The 20,654-nt window shown below is 41.4% G+C and overlaps 2 protein-coding genes across 5 annotated transcripts; both read left to right on the top strand.

Annotated features, from left to right (window-relative positions):
• Nucleotides 1-789: 789 nt before the first annotated feature.
• On the top strand, nt 790-11,642 carry LOC117774556 (APC membrane recruitment protein 1-like). 3 transcript variants are annotated; one of them, XR_004616103.1, is made up of 3 exons: nt 790-1,181; nt 2,401-5,836; nt 11,632-11,642. XR_004616103.1 is itself a non-coding variant. In XM_034607066.1 (3 exons), exons 2-3 carry the CDS (start codon nt 2,509-2,511, stop codon nt 5,638-5,640), a joined length of 3,093 nt encoding a protein of 1,030 aa, XP_034462957.1. In that variant the 5' UTR covers nt 790-1,181; nt 2,401-2,508; the 3' UTR covers nt 5,641-5,906. The 3 variants fall into 3 exon arrangements, 2 of the variants coding, with proteins under 2 accessions (XP_034462957.1, XP_034462956.1); XM_034607066.1 differs by lacking the exon at nt 11,632-11,642 and having other exon boundaries at nt 2,401-2,821; nt 2,861-5,906; XM_034607065.1 differs by lacking the exon at nt 11,632-11,642 and having other exon boundaries at nt 2,401-5,906.
• On the top strand, nt 10,260-20,385 carry zc3h12b (zinc finger CCCH-type containing 12B). 2 transcript variants are annotated; one of them, XM_034607067.1, is made up of 6 exons: nt 10,260-10,362; nt 14,292-15,069; nt 15,215-15,354; nt 15,664-15,898; nt 16,192-16,298; nt 16,408-20,385. In XM_034607067.1, exons 2-6 carry the CDS (start codon nt 14,438-14,440, stop codon nt 17,832-17,834), a joined length of 2,541 nt encoding a protein of 846 aa, XP_034462958.1. In that variant the 5' UTR covers nt 10,260-10,362; nt 14,292-14,437; the 3' UTR covers nt 17,835-20,385. The 2 variants fall into 2 exon arrangements, with proteins under 2 accessions (XP_034462958.1, XP_034462959.1); XM_034607068.1 differs by lacking the exon at nt 10,260-10,362 and adding an exon at nt 10,376-10,938.
• The last annotated feature ends 269 nt before the right edge of the window (nt 20,386-20,654 follow it).

The following is a 20,654-nucleotide window of genomic DNA, read 5'->3' as shown; positions in this document are numbered from 1 at the left end:
ATGTTGTGTTTTTTCTGTTGTTTTATTACGTCTGAAGAAAAGGTCACCATTGACTTCAATTGTATTTGATTCTGCTGTAACAAAGTTTTCCCCCTGAGACTCCAGAAGTGATTTGTGGACTCAACACTTCACCCGCACCTCCATCTGCATAGTGGTGAGTAGATAATGAGTGGTTTTTCATTTTTCAGTGAACTATCCCTGTAACGTATGTACAATTTTAAAAATAAGCACAAATAAATGGCTGAATTCCTGTTGGGTTTGTAAAATGGGTCCTCTAGACTTTTTTTTGTACGCCTGGGCATGATACATACGCCCAATGATTCGTATGCACTTTGGTAAAACGTGCCTCAGGGGGCTGCACCTCAGGGGGCACTATCGAGTCAACTGGTCAATTGGGTGTCAAATGGGAAAAACCATGTAAGTGCTCAGGCCCTAATAATAATGATCTTTATTTATATAGCACTGTTCATAGCATAAAATACAGCTCAATGTGTTTTAAATAAATCAGAACAACAGAAGCTCACCAAACAGAACATCTAAATATTGTGTTTTCTCAGTATTAAAAATGTTAAACTATTTAATACACTAATTGTTATATCAGGGGTTTGGCTACAGTTAGAATAAATAACACACAAATACAGTTATCAACATAACATGTATTCACTTTGTTTGATTCAAATTTGGAGATTCAATTTAGAGAGAAAATGTTTGTAATATTTTTGAGGGGGGAAAAAAATCCCTTATAAATGACACGCTACACACGTGTTGCGTCACTATCATGCGCCGAGAGGAGAGTGTGGAGGTGTAGAGATGAAGTCATCATCCAGCTCTTAAACATTGGGCTTTAGGCTCTTTGGGCTTAATGTGAGCATCTCCTGTATAAATCCACACGCGTGTGTGGACTGGACACATAGATCCAGAACCAGTGGATCCGACTGACCCACATCTCGGTCTCAACCTGCAGGACACGTCCCCGGTGAGTGAGTGGAGCATTAGCTGCTAACAGCTAACCGCTAACAACTGTAGCCGTGTCTGGTCCGAGCTGCTCCGGGGCCCCGGTCCACCAGCAGCCGCAACCCAGAAGTACCACAGAGACAAAGACCGAGCCCTGGGAGGTGGGCTGGTCCTGTACGTGCAGAAACTGCCAGCAGCTCGGTGCTATGAGATGCTAGCTGTGGGTGGTAAGTTTGTTTACTCTGTGGCTCGGTCAGCTAACCTGATTTCGTTTGTTTGTGCTAATGAGGCTTGTAGTTCGGGTTTAGAGGGTGAGTTCCGTCTCAGACTTGCTCTGCTGACGTTTGTGAAGTGTACTGAGTTTAATGTGAACGAACATCATCGATCCAGCTCTAAATCTACAGCTCTAGCACAGTCAGATCTTTAAATCACTGGTTAGACCTCCGTTTGTTTGTATCCTTCATCTGCACGTTTAGCTAAACATTAAGGTTGTATGCATTGGTCGTATTCTGTCCAAACATGCAGTATATACTTGCAAAACTTTTCATTAAACAAAAACACTGATATTTAAAACTAAGCAGATAGATATGGGTGTATGTATAGTGGTGTGTGTGTAAATGCAACATATGACAACAAATAACAAGTTGTAAGTACTGAACTAAGAAGCTCAGGCCTGGAGAGTTTTTACTGCTGATGTAAAAGAGTTTTAGATAAGTTAATTGGTCTGTAGATTTGTGGTCATGGTTTTAAATTAGATGGCTTTTGGACAAAACAATCTTTCTGATCTTAATAGAGCTAAACAGAATAACACAGATATAAACTATGTAAAAGGCACAAAACAGGCCACAGCAGACCTTTGCAACAGGAAATATAGCAGGACATGTTGGTGGAAAGACAAAACAATTTACACACAAAAAGGACAGTGTGATTAGAAAGCAAGTCAGACAACTATGATCAACGCATACAAATATGAATGCACTCAGCGTGTCAATTGCAAATCTGTGTTCACCACACTAGAACAAGCCATACAGATGTGGATGTGACCCAGAGGACAAGCAGAGACTCAGGCTCATTTATTTGTTTTGGAACAAGACATTACAATAATGTTCATCATCAACATTTGAGTAAATGACCTGAGTTAGCCAAGAGGCACATTTCATCAATAGTAACTTTGCGGGATGTCTAACAAAAAATGTAATCATAACAATAAATGTAAATGCATTTTCACTCTGTGAATATGTTTTTACGTCACAATAGACATTTAGAGGACAAAAGTAAAATATATTATAGGCCACAATGATGCATATGACACAAGTAGGTATATTGGACATTAAAAATACCACTCCACTGTTAGATTCAGGATAAGATCCTGCTCTGTGTTTACACCATATGAATGTAGCCAATTTAAAAAGATGATTGATTTTGGTTAAATTTTTCTTAATACAGGTCTCATATCGGATGGAGAAGAAAATTACGACAATCATCCCACTGGCTGATTTTGAAAATTCAGCTACTATGCCTTCTCTTGGACTGCTTTTTTAAAAAGTGGTAGCCATGGCTTCTCGCAAGGTAGACGAGCTACCCGGTGACATCAAGGACTTAGCTACAGTCTCCGAATCACTTTCGCGATGTAGCCGTGATGACATCACAGAGGAGCTTCATTCAGACATGCTGAATGCTGCCGTGAAATCTCAAAAACCTGGAAAATTCAGGACTGCCCTGACGTTTTTTGGAGTGCGCAAAAATATCTGTATTTTACCCAGTTTTTTTGGAGGGCGGAGTAAAAATCTGAACAAGGGCTCCTCTAAGAAAGGAATCACCAAAAGCAAAACGCACGATGGGCTGAGTAAGGTTTGTCACGATGACTGTCTGAGAGGAAGGTACTGCCCAGCTGGAGACACTGAATACCACAGCCAGAGGGACTCTTCAGGAGAGCTCCACACTTGCTGTCACAATGAATGTAGCCACCCCACTGCTGACCAGAAGTCACTGACTCTCGGTCGACAGAGGAAAGGTTTGAGGAGTCTTTTTAACAGTTTTAAGCATCACAGAAACCACAGAAATGTTGGAGTGGATAAAACCGAAATGATTGCAATGTCTTCTCCCCGCTGCAAGACAGAGGTGCCTGTTGTCCAGGACAACGCCAACGAGTATGTCACAGAGTGCCTGGGATCTGAACCTGATGTACCTGATGTACCTGATGTGCCTGATTGTGAAGATGTCATACATGACGTTTCCATTGGTGCTGAATGTAGCAGTGCTGTCACGGTTGCACTAGAGAAGTGTGTAGAGCAAGATAGTCCAAAGTCTGAGCTCGATGATCAGATGTGTGATGTTCAAATGGAGGAGATGGATTTGATGGCTGTGGTTTCCAGTGATTGCAAGGAGACTTCTCGGGGACACAACGAGCCTCGCCTAAAAGTCCAGATGAAGTCAGAGCCTGCCTTGAAGTCCGAAGCGCCCACTGGCTCGTCGGATCAACTAAACCTGATGTTTGGAGACGTTGCATCATTGAAGAGCTTCGACTCACTCACCGGCTGCGGGGACATTATTGCAGATCAGGAAGACGACAGTATCACGGAGAGCACAGTTTCTGGAGAGAGGAGCCGGAATGGAGGGAAGAGGGCCTCCTGCTATCTTACATATCAGGGTGGCGGTGAAGAAATGGCCTCACCTGAAGATTTGGATGAAGAGTGTCTTCAAGATTTCTGGGGAAATAAGGGTTTAGAAAAAATCTGCTGTGCTTGCAACGAAGACCATACAGATATGACTGAGCTGACGAGTTCTCACAATATGGACTTATTGAACAGTAACAGCGCACAGCAAGTCAGCGGCATGGACACTTCTTCCATTGCTGATGTGTTGACTCCTCAAAGTGAGCATCAAGAATCAGTTCCAACCAGCGATGAGGGCTACTATGATTCAACGACCCCGGGGCCAGAGGAAGGTCAAGAAAAAGCTGACAGACTGCAGACAGACAGATTACCCAGGGACAGTTACAGCGGAGATGCCCTCTACGAACTTTTTGCACCCGATGAGAGCCTCATCAGTCCACATTATGAGAGCAAATCAAAGCTTCCCGGTTCAAAACAGTGCGAGTATTTAAGTGAGCCAGCCGATGTGACGGATTCAGCCTTTGTTCCAGACATGGATCGATTACAAATAGGCGCTGAACGGTATGAAGTTCACAATTTTCTTGAGAGCAGTAAATCCTCCGAGTTGGCACAAAATGTGGTTGGTCGGCAGGAAATCAGCTTGAATAAAGACTGTAATTTGAATTCAAAACTACAAGCGTCAGGCGGCAGGCATAATATAGAAGCGAATGTGTTTGATGAGAAAGGAAATGCACTTGTTTCAGCTAAAAAAAGAACAAAATCCATCAATGCAGACTGTGAGCAAAGGCACAGCAGCATATCGTTTGGAAGCACGTCTGACCCCGACTTTGAAACATTCTGTGAACCCAAAGAGCAGCATCTTGAGGAAAACAAGCCCGTGGCTCTGCCATACAAAAGCATCAGCTCTCAGTCTCTGGATTCTAACCACGATTTGGACGATGGGCAAACTGTGTGTTTCTCACAAGCACTCGTTGACTACACAAAAAACTCTCAGATGCTGAGCAACTTGCACAACAGCGTGGATGATATGGAGACGAACACTGCCTTCACTCCAAACATGGAGGCCTTACCCACCATAGTCACGTTTGATGTAGTGGATATGCATAACGAGGGTGAGTATGACGAGCAGATTCACATGGAGCTGGAGGAGGACCTTTCATCGCCCTATCAGGACTTTGAAGAAAGCTACCTTCAAAAAGACGCTTTTGCAGAGTTTGACTATCAAATGTTAGACCTGTACGAACAGAACCTGATCAGTAACACATGGGCTGTTGCTAGTCTCCCACGGCACCTAGGCCTTACAAGAGTCAGCCAGTCCATGGCTAATCCGCTGTCTCTAGACAGGAAAAGTAGATCTCTAGACACAGAGGGCCTTGAGTTGAAGATGCCCGACACATATAGAGAGGAAAGAGCCACTATTGTTTCTTGCCAGCAGACAGAAAAGGACCCTGAAAGAGACTCCTCGCCACATTACAAAAAGAATGTACATGTGTCTGCATCAGATGGTAAAGACTGTAGCAGCATTATGGCCTTATCATGGCAAACAAGGTCAGACGTGGCTCCAAGCCGTCCTCTGACAGACGGGGAAATTACTGAAGTACAGAGCGTTAGTCAAGCCCACGTTAAGCATAAACTATTTTCCTCTTCGTCCAGCAGGGATTTTCCTGACGGTAAAGTACAGCGTCTTTGCTCCAATGTGTCAGACAGAGTGTCCTGTGGTATGATGTCGCAGAGAACAGAGCTGTACAACAGACAGCGTCACCTTCCTTTGCAATCGGACTCCTGTTTACCTCATAGCACCTTTGTTTATCCTGTAATGGTGGAGGAGTTATCAGAGGATATCGATGATGATGATGAGCTTTTTTGTAAAGCAGCCACTAATTTGCAGTCCTACAGGCAGTGTGGTAAAAGCAGAGCAGTGGCTCACAGGGAGGGGATGCGTCGCGCAGGGAGTCAGTTACACGCAGGTGTGTCTAAAGATGAATTGGCCGCCCTCAGTGAAACAAGAACACCCAGGGATGTGGCGTGCCCCGTGGCCTGCAGCAAACTCCCAGAGACGACCTTTGATTGAACGGCTTTTACTCATACCGTTAATATCCCGTGTATATGTGCCAATGAGTGCTTTTATGTTACATCCAAAGGAGTAACGGTTGCTTCATTTTTACAACTGATTCCTAGTTGCACACTGTGATAGACGGGACACAAATTTGAATTTTTACTTAGTCTGTGCCATCGTGCTGCGTCAACTACAGCGCTGTCGTGGGAAAGTCAAAAGGGATTTTCTGCACTTGCACAGTAATGGTAGTTCGTTTCACACAGATCATACCTGCAGTTCACTGAAGGTATTAGAAGGGATTATTTTTTGTTTTATTTGCATTTTGAAATGGTCACAGATTCATCTCATCCAACTGTTTTAATAATTTTTTTTATATGTAGCCTCCAGGTCTGAGCCACACGTTGCTTACAAGGCTATCCATTAGCCCCGGTTTCCATAGCACAGGCAGCTGCCTCTAAACACATGTATAGTATGCGTTTGCTTTAAGTGCCAGCTGATGTTTGTTTACTGCTTTTTCACGGCCTCTCTTTGCTGCAGTAAGGCTTAAGTTGGCTCGTCTAAATTCAATGTCATTAGCTGTTTTCTATCATTTCAAGGTAGATTGTTTTTAGGAAACAAAAAGAGGAGTATCACAGAGGGGAATATCTTAATTTACAGGGAGCAGTCCCTCAATCCACTATAGGCCTTCTTCACAACAGACGATTTGGCGATTCAGAGCAGATCCCTTTTCAGACATGAACCCAGAGTTTGTCTTTTACATATTGGGCAGTGGTCACCAACCTTTTCAAGCCCAAGATCACTTTTTAATTCTTAACGTATGCATAGATCTACCACCCTGATATCTTCCAAAAAACCCACTTAGGAGGGTCATATTTATTATTTTTGCAATTTCTGTAAAAGGCTGAATGTAAGAAAGGCAGTTATGCAACTTTATCTCTTCAATTCACAATATTCACATTAGTATCAATTCATATTTACAGCATCTGTTCAATGCACAATATTTAGCTTCTCAGTTCAACAATATGATCTGCAGAGTAGCTGCTACTGCAGCACAATGTTTTTAAGTAGCCTTTGTCTTGAATATTGCCATAAATATGATTATTTCCTTGTATCAAAGTACTACACAGTAAGAAGCTGTGCATCGTCCACTCCTGTAACCCTTTTTAAAGGGCCCATATTGTGTAAAATACATTTTCTGGGCTTTTACTATCCGTAATGACTTAAAGGGGGTCAGTAGGTGGCCTCAAAGTATGAAAACAGTCACTCTGCAGACTTTTTCACTCAGTCCATTCTAAGAAATATGTTATCGAAACGTCTCGTTTCGTACTTCCTCTCCGTATGATGTCATTCGGGATCGCACTCGTCTCTCAGCCCCACCCAGCCGGTACCAGTCCAGCCTCCGAACCCACCACCCCCGCTCCCCATCTCCTCCACAAAGAACGCGACACCAAGCAGACTTGTTGCTGAGCTAGCAGCTTGTTAGCTACCACAGGCTAACCACAACAAACAACACTGAAGAAACACTGCAACGTGGAGGGATGCAAGGAAGAGAATGTGTCCGTGCACATTCCTCCTAAGAAAGTTACTGTTCGAGACCAGCGGTTATGCTTTATTTCTTCTGACAGGCCGTGTCGCTGTGCTCAGTACGGAGTGAAGTCTACGTTACTCGTGACTCCATTGTGAAACTCCGGAATGTAACTCGGGACGATACTCCTACATTGGCCTTTAAAAGGTGTAAAATATGGGCCCTTTAAAAAAAAAAAAATAATAATAATGGACATAAATTCAACAGATAAACATTAAAACTCAGGTGAAAGGTCATTTTCTCTGTTTATTCTGCTGTGAACCACAATGTTTATCTGTCTTTTACCACAGAAGTATTTCCAACACTTCCCGAACAAAGTAAAAGTAAAAGCACTCCAGCCTTTGACTTTCTGAATCCATTCATTTGTTCTAACAGGGCTTTGATTGTTATCACAAGACCAGAAGATGCACCACTTCATAGATAGAGTCCCGGCATTTAGTTTAGTACATAATAGTAACTGTCAAGATCGACCAGTCGATTGCAATCGACGGGTTGGCGACCACTGATTATAGAGATTGCAGCAAGAGATTGTCCGGGTCAGACATGATCACAACCAAAGGAAAATGCTATGAATATTAAGGCGAGGGGTGGCGCCCATGGATGTGTTACAAGCTGAGCATGCAGGAGGCAGGACTTAACATGGGGCAGTTGTGGTTCAGACGGTAGAGGTCGTCCACAAATCAGAAGGTTGGTAGTTCAATCTTCCAAAGTGTCCTTGTGCAAGATACTGAGCCCCAGATTGCCCCTGATGGCTGTGCCGCCAGAGTGTAATAGAAGTGCAGCATTTATTAACTGTATGAATGTGTTAATTAGAGACTGTGGCTTGTAGCTCTGTGAGTGGTCGTTAAGACAAATTGCTGCGGAAATCATGTGTGTTTGTTTACAGCACATCGACACCGGCATTGGCTCTCGAGACATCGAGTGTCTTCTACATGTATGGCTCCTCTTTTCATCCGGAGATATTCGTATTCTTTTTTCCATTGTTTTGCATCCGTCGTATGTTAGAAATGTCATCAACATGCCCACCTGCTGTTATTTTTTTCCAGACATTTTACCAGGGGGGCTGGCGGGAACATTTCTGGAGGAACTAACTGTACATTCTCAAATACACTCCCTCTGGAGAATTTCAGGAAAATGTCTGGAGTTTAGTGCGGGTCCAAAAGCAGCTTAGGAATGGGCCAGGTGTCTCTTTAAGAATCCCACTACTTAACATCATTTATACCTGTGATTTTCCTACTGTGACTCGTCAAAATGTCTGCCTTTAAAAGTTAGACATTTTAGTTAGACAACATGCATCTTAATATCTTTGTATTTGGCGAAAACTCAAAATATCTAATAGGAAATGTACAGGTAGACTGGGATCTCATTTACATACTGAAGACAGTTTTGCAAGTCGAAGCCACCACTTGTCGAGCACATTTCCACATACATGTACTCTGTGTATGAAAGTGCTTTACATCAAGGAAACAGCTTGGAAACTTGTCTATAAAATGGTAAAATCAAAACAAGGAGGAAAAAAAAAGCTAACAGTAACTAGTAGTCTCTAAGTTATTGTGCGGGTTTCAGGCCCAACGAGCCAATCTGGCCATAACCATGGCTGCTGTTTTTCTTTGGTGCCGGTTTCCACCTGTAAAGTGCAAATTTCTTATTTTAAGGATGCACTCCCTTCATGTGTTACTGTAAGCTAATGGAATGAAAAATCTGTTTGGTTTTGTTGAAATGTTATGCTAAAATATAAGCTGGTATTCTCACCTTGTATACTTTTTTTTTTTTTGTTGTGATTCTAAATGTTTTGATTGGTCGGCGGTTAAACTGTCAGATGATGTAGTTTTTTATGGCGTAATATTGAACAAATGTAGTTATATTCTCAGCTATTTGTACACTGTAACATTGTATTTAGACTGGTTATTACAAATGGCAATATTCTCTTTGTTTGAGTTCTCTTTTTTTATGTTCTTTTTATTGTCTGAAAGTTACATTCATGTTACATCAAAGGATTCTTCTGGAAAGTGTGTTAGTTTTGTCAGCGTAGAACACTGCCTTACACGAAAATAAACATGTCAAGACAGCATTTCTGTTTTCATTTTATCTCACTTGCTCCTGCTTAGTGGCATGATGAAGTTTAACATTTCTGCCAAAGGCAATGAGGCCAAAGGCAGGGACACCATGACACAATAATAGTCTGATCTTTGGCTTGCAATTAAAAATACTGGTGTGCATTCATAGGGGGGGGAGTTCTAAAATGCTGAAAGTTGACTTTCAAAAGGGCGAATCTTTATTTTGAAACTTTGCAGAGTCAATCCCAAATAACCCAGTCTATAACATGTGATTTGACTGAAGTTCAGCATAGAGCCGATTTATTTTCAGACCATCCGTCTCAGAGCTTCAGATCAGAGCTGAAAAAAGTGTTGCAGTTTTGAAGAAGGAAAACTTGAATACAAAATAATGTGAACAGAGATAGGATTTTGTTCATCTTATTAAAACATTAAGACTACAAAACTTGATTTCAATCATACAAAACATTTTCATTAGACTTCAAGCTTTAGACTTAAGCTTCCAATGCCCCTTTTCAGTTTTGGAACATGAGTCTAGGCAAAGCTCCTCAGGCCCCACAACAAACATGGCTATATCAATGATGAAAACAAACAATTTACCGAAGCTTTTCTGTTTGCATGTACATCAGATAACATCATTTATTTAAAAATTATACATGATTGATGTAATCTGCTTGCAGACTTGTGTATGGGAATTGTACTTTGGAGTTTAGTTATTCAAGTAGGTTATTGTGGGCTCAAATACATTACAATTAATATCCCAATTTAAATCCATACTAAAGTCATTTCTATCTGCTCCATTGGGAATTAATGACGAATCTGTCTTTGCTTATTTGCTAATAATCAGTGTCATCACAGACCGGCTTAATGGCACTTCTCAAACTACTGTTACAATCCACAAAGCCTCAGCATCAATAAATCCCTGCGTTAATAAAACATCCGAGTACGTGGAGGCTACAGATGAAGTGTTCTGACCCCGGGTTGTTTCCTCTCGGTTTACTTGTTTCCCTCGCGTTATCTGGCAACCCGGAGCAAACTGCGACAGCGCCAATGGCAGCAAAACACAAGCGCTGAGGCGAAGAGGATGACAGCAACAAGGTGAGCAGAGCTCCGTGCGAACTGAACGACGCCAGTGATTTACATGCAGGTCATGTACAGAGTCGTGTCGCTCCGCTGCGCTTCCACCTCGCTCACTAACACGAAACCGTCGTCAACTTTTATCTCAACTTAACTGGGGTATTCCGGCAAAGAAGATGTTAGCACGCGTTTAGCAGCTAAAGCTAACCAGCGTTAGCATTAGAGCCCGTGGAGCCGCTGCCATCACCACTGAGCGTTAGCTTACTTAGCTAGCTGGGCTAAGGTTTCCGTTAACTAAACCCAGCAGGGTTGCCCGTCAAGCGGGCTGGTTCGCGTTAGCTCGCAGCAACAGTTACCACTTTTATAACCACTGTCCAGCCGTGTGCTAACAACAAGAAGTGGGTTAGTTTGTGCAGTAAGTTTAAGTGTTGACTCTCCAGCTAACTGGTGTGTAACGTTAGATTAGCTTATTAGCGGGTGCTAACCGTTATTCGGGGCCTAAGGGCATCAAAGCAGTCAACTCTAATCAAATTCAACCACAAAGCTGACGTCGTGTGCCTCAGTTAATTGTTATCACGTTATTCCACACAGAGGACTGTAAGTATGAAATCTCTTGTTCAACCTTCCTCCATTTCATCCCTCTCAACTCAGGATGATGCTGTTGCTAATGATACCCAGCTCCCCACTTAAATTTGGATCGACGTGCACTGCTGATGAATGTAATAGCATAACATCCGTTCAGGAGGTTTTCTCTGTGGTCACGGTCATTGTAATCAAATTCTCTGTCTTTAATTGGTTGTAGTTTGCTCTTCGGGAAAGTAAAACTGTCATTAATTATTTTCACTTTTAGTATGAATGCTTCCCCACTCACTTAAACACAACCAGCTGGATTGTTTTTTAAATTTCAAACTCTTCTTAAAAAGCCCTACATTTATTAGACGAAAAACTCGCATCAATAAAGCAAAGTTGATCAGAACTTTATGACCTATAATACAAAGATGGGAATGTGTTACTTCATTCATACAGATATGTAATGATCCTGGTTTTTATTTTTCTAACTGGGGGGATTTGTGTTTGAACCTACAGAGATGTGAATAGTTACGCTTCAACACTCTCAAATAACACTTGATAAATGTGTGTGAACGTGAGTGAAAACTTGACGTTGCTGTATCCATCGCAAGTGATGAGTGACAGCCAACCTGCTAAGATATAAACTGCAAATCACACACAAAATGTATACTTCTGTTTGTTTTGAGCAACAGGTTATATAATTTACTTTTTATCACTGAGACGGATTATTTTTTCCAGCGTTTCAACACTTATCACTGAGACATCTGTCTTCTGGCGTCATACGGGGGATTCTGGTGTGTGTGCGCTCATCTTTTCATGTGTAAGATGAGCAGTCAACATATCCTCCGTTGTAGAAGGAGATATGTCACTCCTCCAATGATTATAAAGTGAGATGGCAGTACAATCATCGGATCAATGCTCCAAATGACATTACGTCACATTATTTTCTTTGTTCCATATCACGGATGACCATTTACTGTGTCCTTCCCTTGGTAATCACATTATTTAGTATCTATATGTCCTTGGTTGTTCATAACGCAGTGACCAGGTGTTGAAGTGATTGAAGGATGCAGAAAGTACATGTCAATGATCAGTTTTTCATCCTAGCCATAATTACTTTCCTCTGTGTGACGTGTTGGTGGTGCTAATGTCACAGCAACAATCACATCGTCTTCTGTATAACTGCTTGGTCATTTTCAAGATAACGAGGATTTTACGATATCTAAGGACCCAAGCAATAAATGCAATAAGAACTGACCATATTCCTGTTCCATACTGCATGTAATGTAGGGCCAGCAATGTAGAAGATGGCTTCAGGGACCTGCTTCACTTGTTGCTATGAAACAGGACTACATGAGACTGTGCATACGTGCAGTAATAGTCTGGAGGCCTTGCTGAGTCTAAGCCTATGAATCTGGAGGTGGAAGGGAAATGACTGGAAGAGCTCTGCTTCCTTTACCATGTACGGATGTGGTCATGAAATGTGGTAGATGACAGTGGGCTGTGTGAAATTTTGTCACATCAAAGACGTTCCCCAACATCCCTTCAGGTATTTGTTTTAAGTGTTCAATCCTTTCTTTGCTCTCATCGTAGTCATACTAATAGTTCTGTAGTGTGACACAATGTTCCCCTGCTGCTGTATATTTTGATTGCCATAAATTGACCCTCAAAATATGTCATGCTTTATGTCAGTGACTGTTGAGGTTTGTTGAGAGTATTGGGTGTTTCTTTGCATGAACAATGCTGAAAGTAGAAGTCTCACACCAATACATGATTTATATACATGTAGGAATCCAGTTTGGTTTTTTTTTTTGCAATGATCAGCACTGAGAGATGTCTAAGTAATATAATGTTTTATTGAAAAATTTGCTGCCTCAAGAGTTTGAGTGTAGAGTTGTAATGTAGCCGTAAGTGTTCTGCATTTACTGGCTGCCTGAAGAGAGATGATGAGCTGTGTTTGTGTTAGTCGTGACTGGTAAAAAGGAGTTAGCTGATGACAAGGCTGTGTTGCTAAGCAACGCACATCATGGGCTGCGCCTCTTGAAGCTCGATGCTGGCTGTATTCTACACTCTGCAAGACTGGGGAGAAGTAGTGTCGCACTTCTGCTCGTGAATGCACCTGTTAATAAAATAATTTTGGTTATATTTTTAAAAAAAAGCATACTTGTAGCTATTAACAGTGTTGCATGGTTTATACTGCCCCCACCCCACTCTGTTCAAATCGAGACCGAGTATCAGGTGGCTTTAGGTGATACATGGGGATACACAGGGATACACTGTTCAGCCCACACTTAATGTGTCTGGCTGGCTTAGAAGTTTCTTGTGAGGCAATAAGGCTTTTGTGCTCATAGAGGCAAGGGTTGTCTTGCAGTACCTGACATTAACACATTTTGTGCAGAAAGACAGGTATTCATTTTGTGAACAATAAGCCTGAGAGACAGGAATGTCATTGGAAACTGTTGCATCTGAATTTTCCATGTAACACCTGTAGAAGAGATCAATCGCACTGTTTTTTAAATGTGTTTATTGTGAATAAATACAATAGTTTATGTAATACTCACAACACAACACAGAAAAATAAGAAAAATTCTATGAAATTTATGGGGTGGCGGAAATTGTCATTAATTTTGTATCATTGAGAGTTGTAAACTTTCACATTTCTATTTCCTCCCTTGTGGGTAGCTTTCTCCCTACACAATAACCAGGGGAAATGAGTTACCAGTTTAGTTACACCTAAAGTACATAATTGGTTTCAAATTAGCAAGGATCAATAGGTTGGTTGCTGACAGTCTGACGTGTGTAGCCTGCAGGCTTGGCAGACATCGCAAAACTGCATACCAAACATTGAATCAAATTCGTTAGTGTTTGAGAACCAGAAACACTAAAACACAGTCAGACAGAGAGAATGTGCATGTGTTTTTACTCCCATCAGCCCATTTCCTGAACCGTAAAATTAAAAAAAAGCTTGTTAATTTAGGCAGGTGACTTTTTATGTTCCATCTTTCTGAATGAAACTGATTCTTACCCCAGAGAACAGTGTTTCCTGTGGATGGAGAATAAATTGATCTACCACAAGTGGGGTGGAAGATGGGGAGTTGAGAGAGCTGAGGAGTTGTTGGCACATTTATAGATGATAGATTTCTCAAGCCAATTAACAATTGCGCAGGAATGTATCATTGAGGCACTAATATCTTGCTGTACTTTGATCTAATTTGCCATGGAGATGTTTTTAATGTAACAATTTAATTAGTAAAAACATTTTTAGATGGGCCAACAAATTAATGTATGGGAACAGAGGCTAAGAGTTTCTTTCTAAATAGTTTTGGGCTGTAAGTAAATCTCTAACTGATGCTTCCCATTTTGTTTTTGCTCTCTTTCAGGACCACATAGTTTGATTAAGCCTGCTCACGAGTTGCTATTCCACAAACAGCCTGTAGTGCTACAGTCCAGCACTGAGTATGATTCCGTGGTTGCAGTGGAGGTGAGGAAGCATGGGGTGGAAATCTGAGGTGTCAAGACAAACGTGATGACAGCATGGTCCATGGTGGAGAAACTCAAAATGGAAAAACGCCCATGCAGGGAGGAGAATATTGACTCAAGCGAGGCTCAGCATGCCACTGACGAGTCTGAGGATGGAAGCAGCTCGGAGAGTGAGTCGGAAGAGCGGCAGCGTCAGAGGGTTCAGGTGAACAACAGCAGCTGTAAAAAGCGTGAGCCTTTGGCTGTCACAAAACCCCATCGACAGCTATGTCGATCTCCATGCCTCGACCGACCCAGTTTTTCCCAGAGTAGCACGGCACAAGAACTTCGTGAGGATGAGACCAGCGCGGGATCTGGGATTAAGGCTGCCAGCAACAGGGAATACCAAACAAAGATGGAATTTGCTCTGAAGTTGGGATATTCAGGAGAGCAGGTGGAGACTGTGCTCAACAAGTTGGGGGCTACAGCTTTAATTAACGATGTTCTTGCTGAGTTAGTAAGGCTTGGAAACAAAGTGGAGCCTGAGATTCAACCTTGCAGCAGTACAGCCACACTGACATCACGGTCCCCCGGTGTTAAAGAGATCGCTAGTCCAGAAGTGTCAGTGGAAGAGGAATCTGTGGATATCTTCGATAACCTCAGGCCCATCGTCATTGATGGCTCAAATGTGGCAATGAGGTAAGACACTACCAAACATACACTACTTATTAATTGGTCTGTGATTCGTACAAAGTGGTTTTATGTTCTGAAACATTTTCCACTAATGAATACCCATTTTAATGAGATTTAAATAGTCCTTCTAACATATTGTTTTGACTTCTAGCCATGGAAACAAAGAGGTATTCTCTTGTCGTGGTATCCAACTTGCTGTTGAGTGGTTTCGGGAGAAAGGACACAAAGACATCACTGTGTTTGTCCCAGCCTGGAGAAAGGAACAGTCAAGGCCAGACGCCCTCATCACAGGTAGTAAAGCTGTTTGTAGGTCCATAGTTGTTGCTGAGTTGTAGTTGATATATGTACAAATATTTATGTTTATGTTTTTGCATTCATCCTACATGTTAAAAGAGTAATATTGCATTTCCGTAAGTGACTGAAGCATGAATTTGTGATGTGGTTGTGGTTAGCAAGGAGTTTGTGCTGGGAAACTCCCCACTCTGTATTGATAAAACACTATTAATTGTTTTATTGCCATCCATAATACATTGTCATCTATAGTAGGTTTAAATGATGTTGGTGAAATGTGGGTCAACTTATATAAAACGTGTCTTTCAGATCAAGAAATATTACGCAAGCTGGAAAAAGAGAAGATCTTGGTTTTTACTCCATCTCGGAGAGTTCAAGGCAGAAGGGTGGTGTGCTATGATGATCGCTTCATAGTGAAGCTGGCTTATGATTCTGAAGGAATTATTGTGTCGAATGACAACTACAGAGACTTGCAAAATGAGAAGCCAGAGTGGAAGAAGTTCATAGAAGAGCGTCTCCTAATGTACTCGTTTGTCAACGACAAGTAAGAAACTATGATGCTTTCTATCACCAAGTATACAGTGTAGCCATAGATCTTTAGGATATGGTCTTAAAAATAAGAAATTTAATTTACTACAAAACAATACAAACTATTTTATATCAAAATTGGTTAGTTGTATAAATGTTTATTATTGAAAACATTTTAAGACATGTAATCTTTGACATAATCTACTTATCGATCATATTATGACCATTGCTAATTGCTCCTTACTGACAAAATAAACGGGATACTAGAATAATAAAGTTGACATTTAAATAAATGCTTATTTTTAACAGGTTTATGCCGCCTGATGATCCACTGGGAAGACATGGTCCAAGCCTCGAAAATTTCCTCCGCAAGCGTCCTGTTGTTCCAGAGCACAAAAAACAACCCTGCCCCTATGGTAAGTTCCAAACGTCTTTTCAAAGCAATGTCTGGTTAATGTTGCATTTTTGTCAGTTTAATTTGAATGTTTCATTTACTTGACTTTATCTACTCTTTCTTTGACCAAGGAAAAAAGTGCACATATGGACATAAGTGCAAGTACTATCATCCAGAGCGCGTCAACCAGCCACAGCGGTCAGTTGCTGACGAACTACGGGCCTTTGCCAAATTGTCTGCAGTGAAGACAATGAGTGAGGGGGCTTTAGCGAAATGTGGTACTGGTCCGGCAGCTGCAAAGGGGGACAGCCACACTGAGGCCAAACGTGTGGCCCCTAAACGTCAGTCTGACCCCAGTATTCGTTCAGTTGCCTGTGAACCTCTAGAGGCACTGTCCGTCATGAGGAAGTCTGAGGCAAATTCAGTGCCTTCCCTTGTGTCTGCCCTCAGTGTGCCCACCATGCAGCCTGCCAAGAGCCACGCAGCTGGGGCCTTGAACACACGATCAGCCAGCAGCCCAGTGCCAGGTTCTTTGCAGTTCGCACACAGTTCTCTGGAGCACATGTCTAGTGTACAGTACCCTCCTATTTTAGTTACTAATAGCCATGGCGCCTCTGTAACATACGGTGATCAGTTCCCCAAGTATGACTCAGTTAGCGACCATGGATATTATTCACTGCACAGTGATTTCTCAAACATGAGCATGAGCAGCATGCACAATGTTGACAGTTTCTGTAGCATGGAGCACGAGCATGGTGTATATCAGAGAAATCCCAGCCACTGCCCCGAATCCTGCCTCAGCCATTCAAACAGCGACTCATTCTCCTCCTACGGGGACCTGTACCCAAGCTCTGTGGACAGTAGCTTAGAGGAGAGCATGAAGGGGCAGCAGCAGTCTCCTGCACAGGGTCGCATGCATACTTTCTCCCATGGGTTTCGCCATGAGGCGCTGACCAGGGTGCAGAGTTACGGACCAGAGGAACCTAAGCAGGGCCCCCGTAAGCAGCCTGGATCTCATCTAGCGCCACATCTCCAGCATGCTGCAATCGGCGCCAGGTCCAGCTGCCCTGGAGACTATCCCCTCACTCAGAATGTCCTACCACCTCTGTCCTCACAGCCCACACGGTCTCTCGGTATGACTCGTATGGATAGTATATCAGATTCAAGGCTGTACGATAGTAACCCAATGAGACAGCGGCGACCTCCACTGTGTCGTGAGCAGCATGCAAGCTGGGACCCTCTCCCTTGTGGTAATGAGTCTTATGGATATCATTCATATCCACTGAGTAACAGCCTGATGCCGTGTTGCGAGCGGGTGATGGTCCGCAGCATGCCAGACAAAATGGAACAAATCTGGAACTCGCCATGGGAGACCCCATCTGCAGCTGAACACCAAGATCGGTATGTGATCCCAGAGCACCAGTATCAAACATATCGGAACCTTTGTAACATCTTTCCCGCTTACGTAGTTCACTCAGTAATGGAGAAGAACCCTCATTTGACAGACCCACAACAACTTGCTGCTGTTATTGTTACAAAACTGAGGTCATGCCACTGAGCAGTTCACCACATGAAACACTCAAAAGTGATGTGATGAGGGAAAGTAGGAATTTTAATAGCGAAGATAGGCACTTGGTCAAGGTTGCTGCATGTGCAACATATCCCCTCAGGAGTTTAGTAAATTTTTTTAATGTCTGACGTGAAATCTGGTGATCACATTTCACATCACTAAGATGACAGACGTAATAAGCATAGAGGAAGATTGTCTGATAAATGTAAGTTGAATTTTAAGATTTGTTTCATATATGAAGTTGATCGAGTGATCTACCTTATTAGAAATATTGTTCATAACACATTCATACAACCTGAGCAGGAGCTGCATAGCAGCTTCCCACCATATTCATGATTAACTTAAGCTTCAGTCATTATCGTCTGCTAACATTTAACAGGACTGTTGAATGTCCTTCAGATCAATTGATCTTCAGTTGATTACATTGTAAATAAAATTGTCTGGAGCCCCCAAGGTGTTCAATATTTAATAACTAATTTCATGAATAAATAGTGTAAGAAACAGTACTAATGTAGCTAGCTAGTGTAATACTGAACTTTGTCCTTTTGTGAGTTAGTGTGAACTAAGCTGATCAGTAAAAAGCTTTGCTACATGGCAGCACAGTCCAGATGGGAAGTAATAACTCAGCATTGTCTCCCATATTTGCCTTATTAAATCTGACATGGAAAGTACATTGACATTTGTACACCATGTACTTTTTTGAAGATCTTGTTCAGGCCCTGTGAATGTGTTATGAAAGGAATTTAAAGTGTTTCTGGTGCAGTGGAACTATAAATAACATAGCTTAGGTTTGCCTCTGCTGTAAATAACTCTTTTCTTTTTGTGTGTTTATTTTGAAGAGAAGTAAAAAGGAGGTGGGCACATAACCTCACAGCATGACCTATGACATTTAATGGCCTTATATCTGAATGACCTCACGCTTTAGTCATTGTCTGATTGGTTTCAATGGAAATAGAAGTCGTTGAAGCCTCCTATACTTTCAAATGTAAAGCACTATCTCAGTATCTAAAGAGATATATTTTCTCAGCCTCACGTAACAAAGCTACTATTTTGGTAGATTTTGACAGTGCACAAAAACGAGCCAAAAAAGAGATTTGACTTGTATACATGTGCACATATTTATGTACATAGAATCACACAAAAGCCATTGTTTCAAAGTCATTTATAAGCTGCTAAATAATGCCAAAAAAAGAATTTATATAGCATTAGCGTTCTACATAACTTAACATTTTGGTTAACAGGATAGATTGGATTATAGTATAAACTAACATCTGTGTTTGGATCATTTCCTATAGTGTATAGTAAAACTTTGTATTGGATGCCACATCCAGGATTTTTCTATTTATATATTTGTCCAATATTCTGTGCTGGTTCATTTCAATGTGAAAATATTCACTTTATCTCAGTTGCTCTAAGTGACTCCTTCAAGTTGTCAGTGGAGAAGTTAGTTTTTAGAAACAGGTTAACTTTTCAAATACTAATTTTACATGCACTTAAGTGGTTTGATGATTTCCAGCCTTTGTCTCTTTCTTACATGAAAAATGAGAAACCTGGTTATTATATCAGTTTAAGACATAAAGAGAAACGTTGCTATAGATTTTATAGATTTTGTTTTAGTTTGTGCTTGGTAGAGATCCAGGATGAGGAACATGTCATTACTCTGGCAGTAATGAAAGGAAAATTGTAATCGTTACTTGTTCAGAATAATTCAATCCAAAATCCGGTTTATACTGAACAACCTTCGACAGGCACTCAACAATACAACATGCTGTCCTATGACATATTATATATATATATAACACATTAAATACACATAATAGTTTGACAGTGTGGAGGAGAGAGGGGGCATATCTGCTTTCTGATAAAACTGCATGTTGTTGTCGGATTTGAAAGAAATACATTTGCAGTGCATCTGATCGAATGCCCAATATCATGCCTTAACCTGATTCAACCTGTTTCTCATGTGCATGTCTACATAGTGAAACGTATGAAATACACGGGGCTGTGATGAGACTTAGGGACAATTTTCTTTATACAGAAGGAAACAGTGTTTACATCACAGTTTACATGTTTGCACAAGGAATTCTGAAAAAACAGACTGAAAATGTACCTGATATTACTTTTGTCTGATAAAATGATAAAAAGCGGTTGGGCCTTGGAATGAGTTAAATTATTAGATTCATTTTGTGATATCATTAAGAGTATGATAAGGTTTCATAACTGTACAAAAAAATGAAGTGAATGCTAGAAAATATGTTGGTGATGAAATTTACTGTATCTTATCTTGTTTGGGGAAGTGGGGCGGGGGGGGGGCTGAAAACCAGGCATACAGTATGCATCATACATGCAACCAGTCTCCAGGGCAAGGATCATGGAAGGGTTGGGATGTGCCTTGCAGCACATTGCTCTCAGGATGCTTTCAGTTTTCTAATTATCAGTCTTTTCCTGCCAAAAACCAGTGGTTATAGGCAAGAGTCTCCTCTGGTTGAGTGAAGATCTATTTTGTGAAAATCCTACATGTAACATGTAGTACCTTTTTTAAAAAAAAATTTTAAAAAAAAGTTTTGTACAGTTGTACGTGGAGATGGCATTGCAAAACTTTGTACTTTTTTGTGTTTATGCTTGTTATGCACCTTGAGATCTAGAAATCTGGGCTAATAGGGTGGCTTTACATGATGGGGCTTTGGTCAGATGAAGTGACGTTTGTCCATGAGTGTGCAAGAAACATTCAGCCCTACAACTGCAGAGAAGTTGTAACAAGTAAAGACGACCCTAATAGCAAGAGAATGCCTGGGAGTGCATTTAAAG

The sequence above is a fragment of the Hippoglossus hippoglossus genome, chromosome 14 (assembly GCF_009819705.1).
Source record: "Hippoglossus hippoglossus isolate fHipHip1 chromosome 14, fHipHip1.pri, whole genome shotgun sequence".
In the NCBI taxonomy this organism is placed as follows: Eukaryota; Metazoa; Chordata; class Actinopteri; order Pleuronectiformes; family Pleuronectidae; genus Hippoglossus; species Hippoglossus hippoglossus.
This window is presented reverse-complemented; position numbering and strand designations above follow the sequence as displayed.

Bases quoted from the DNA above. Each gene is read 5' to 3' on its own strand.
- LOC117774556 (XM_034607065.1), top strand. From the start codon at position 2,509: ATGGCTTCTCGCAAGGTAGACGAGCTACCCGGTGACATCAAGGACTTA.
- zc3h12b (XM_034607067.1), top strand. From the start codon at position 14,438: ATGACAGCATGGTCCATGGTGGAGAAACTCAAAATGGAAAAACGCCCA. The intron at 15,070-15,214 runs GTAAGACACTAC...TTTGACTTCTAG, and splicing joins GGCTCAAATGTGGCAATGAG to CCATGGAAACAAAGAGGTAT. The intron at 16,299-16,407 runs GTAAGTTCCAAA...TCTTTGACCAAG, and splicing joins AAAACAACCCTGCCCCTATG to GAAAAAAGTGCACATATGGA.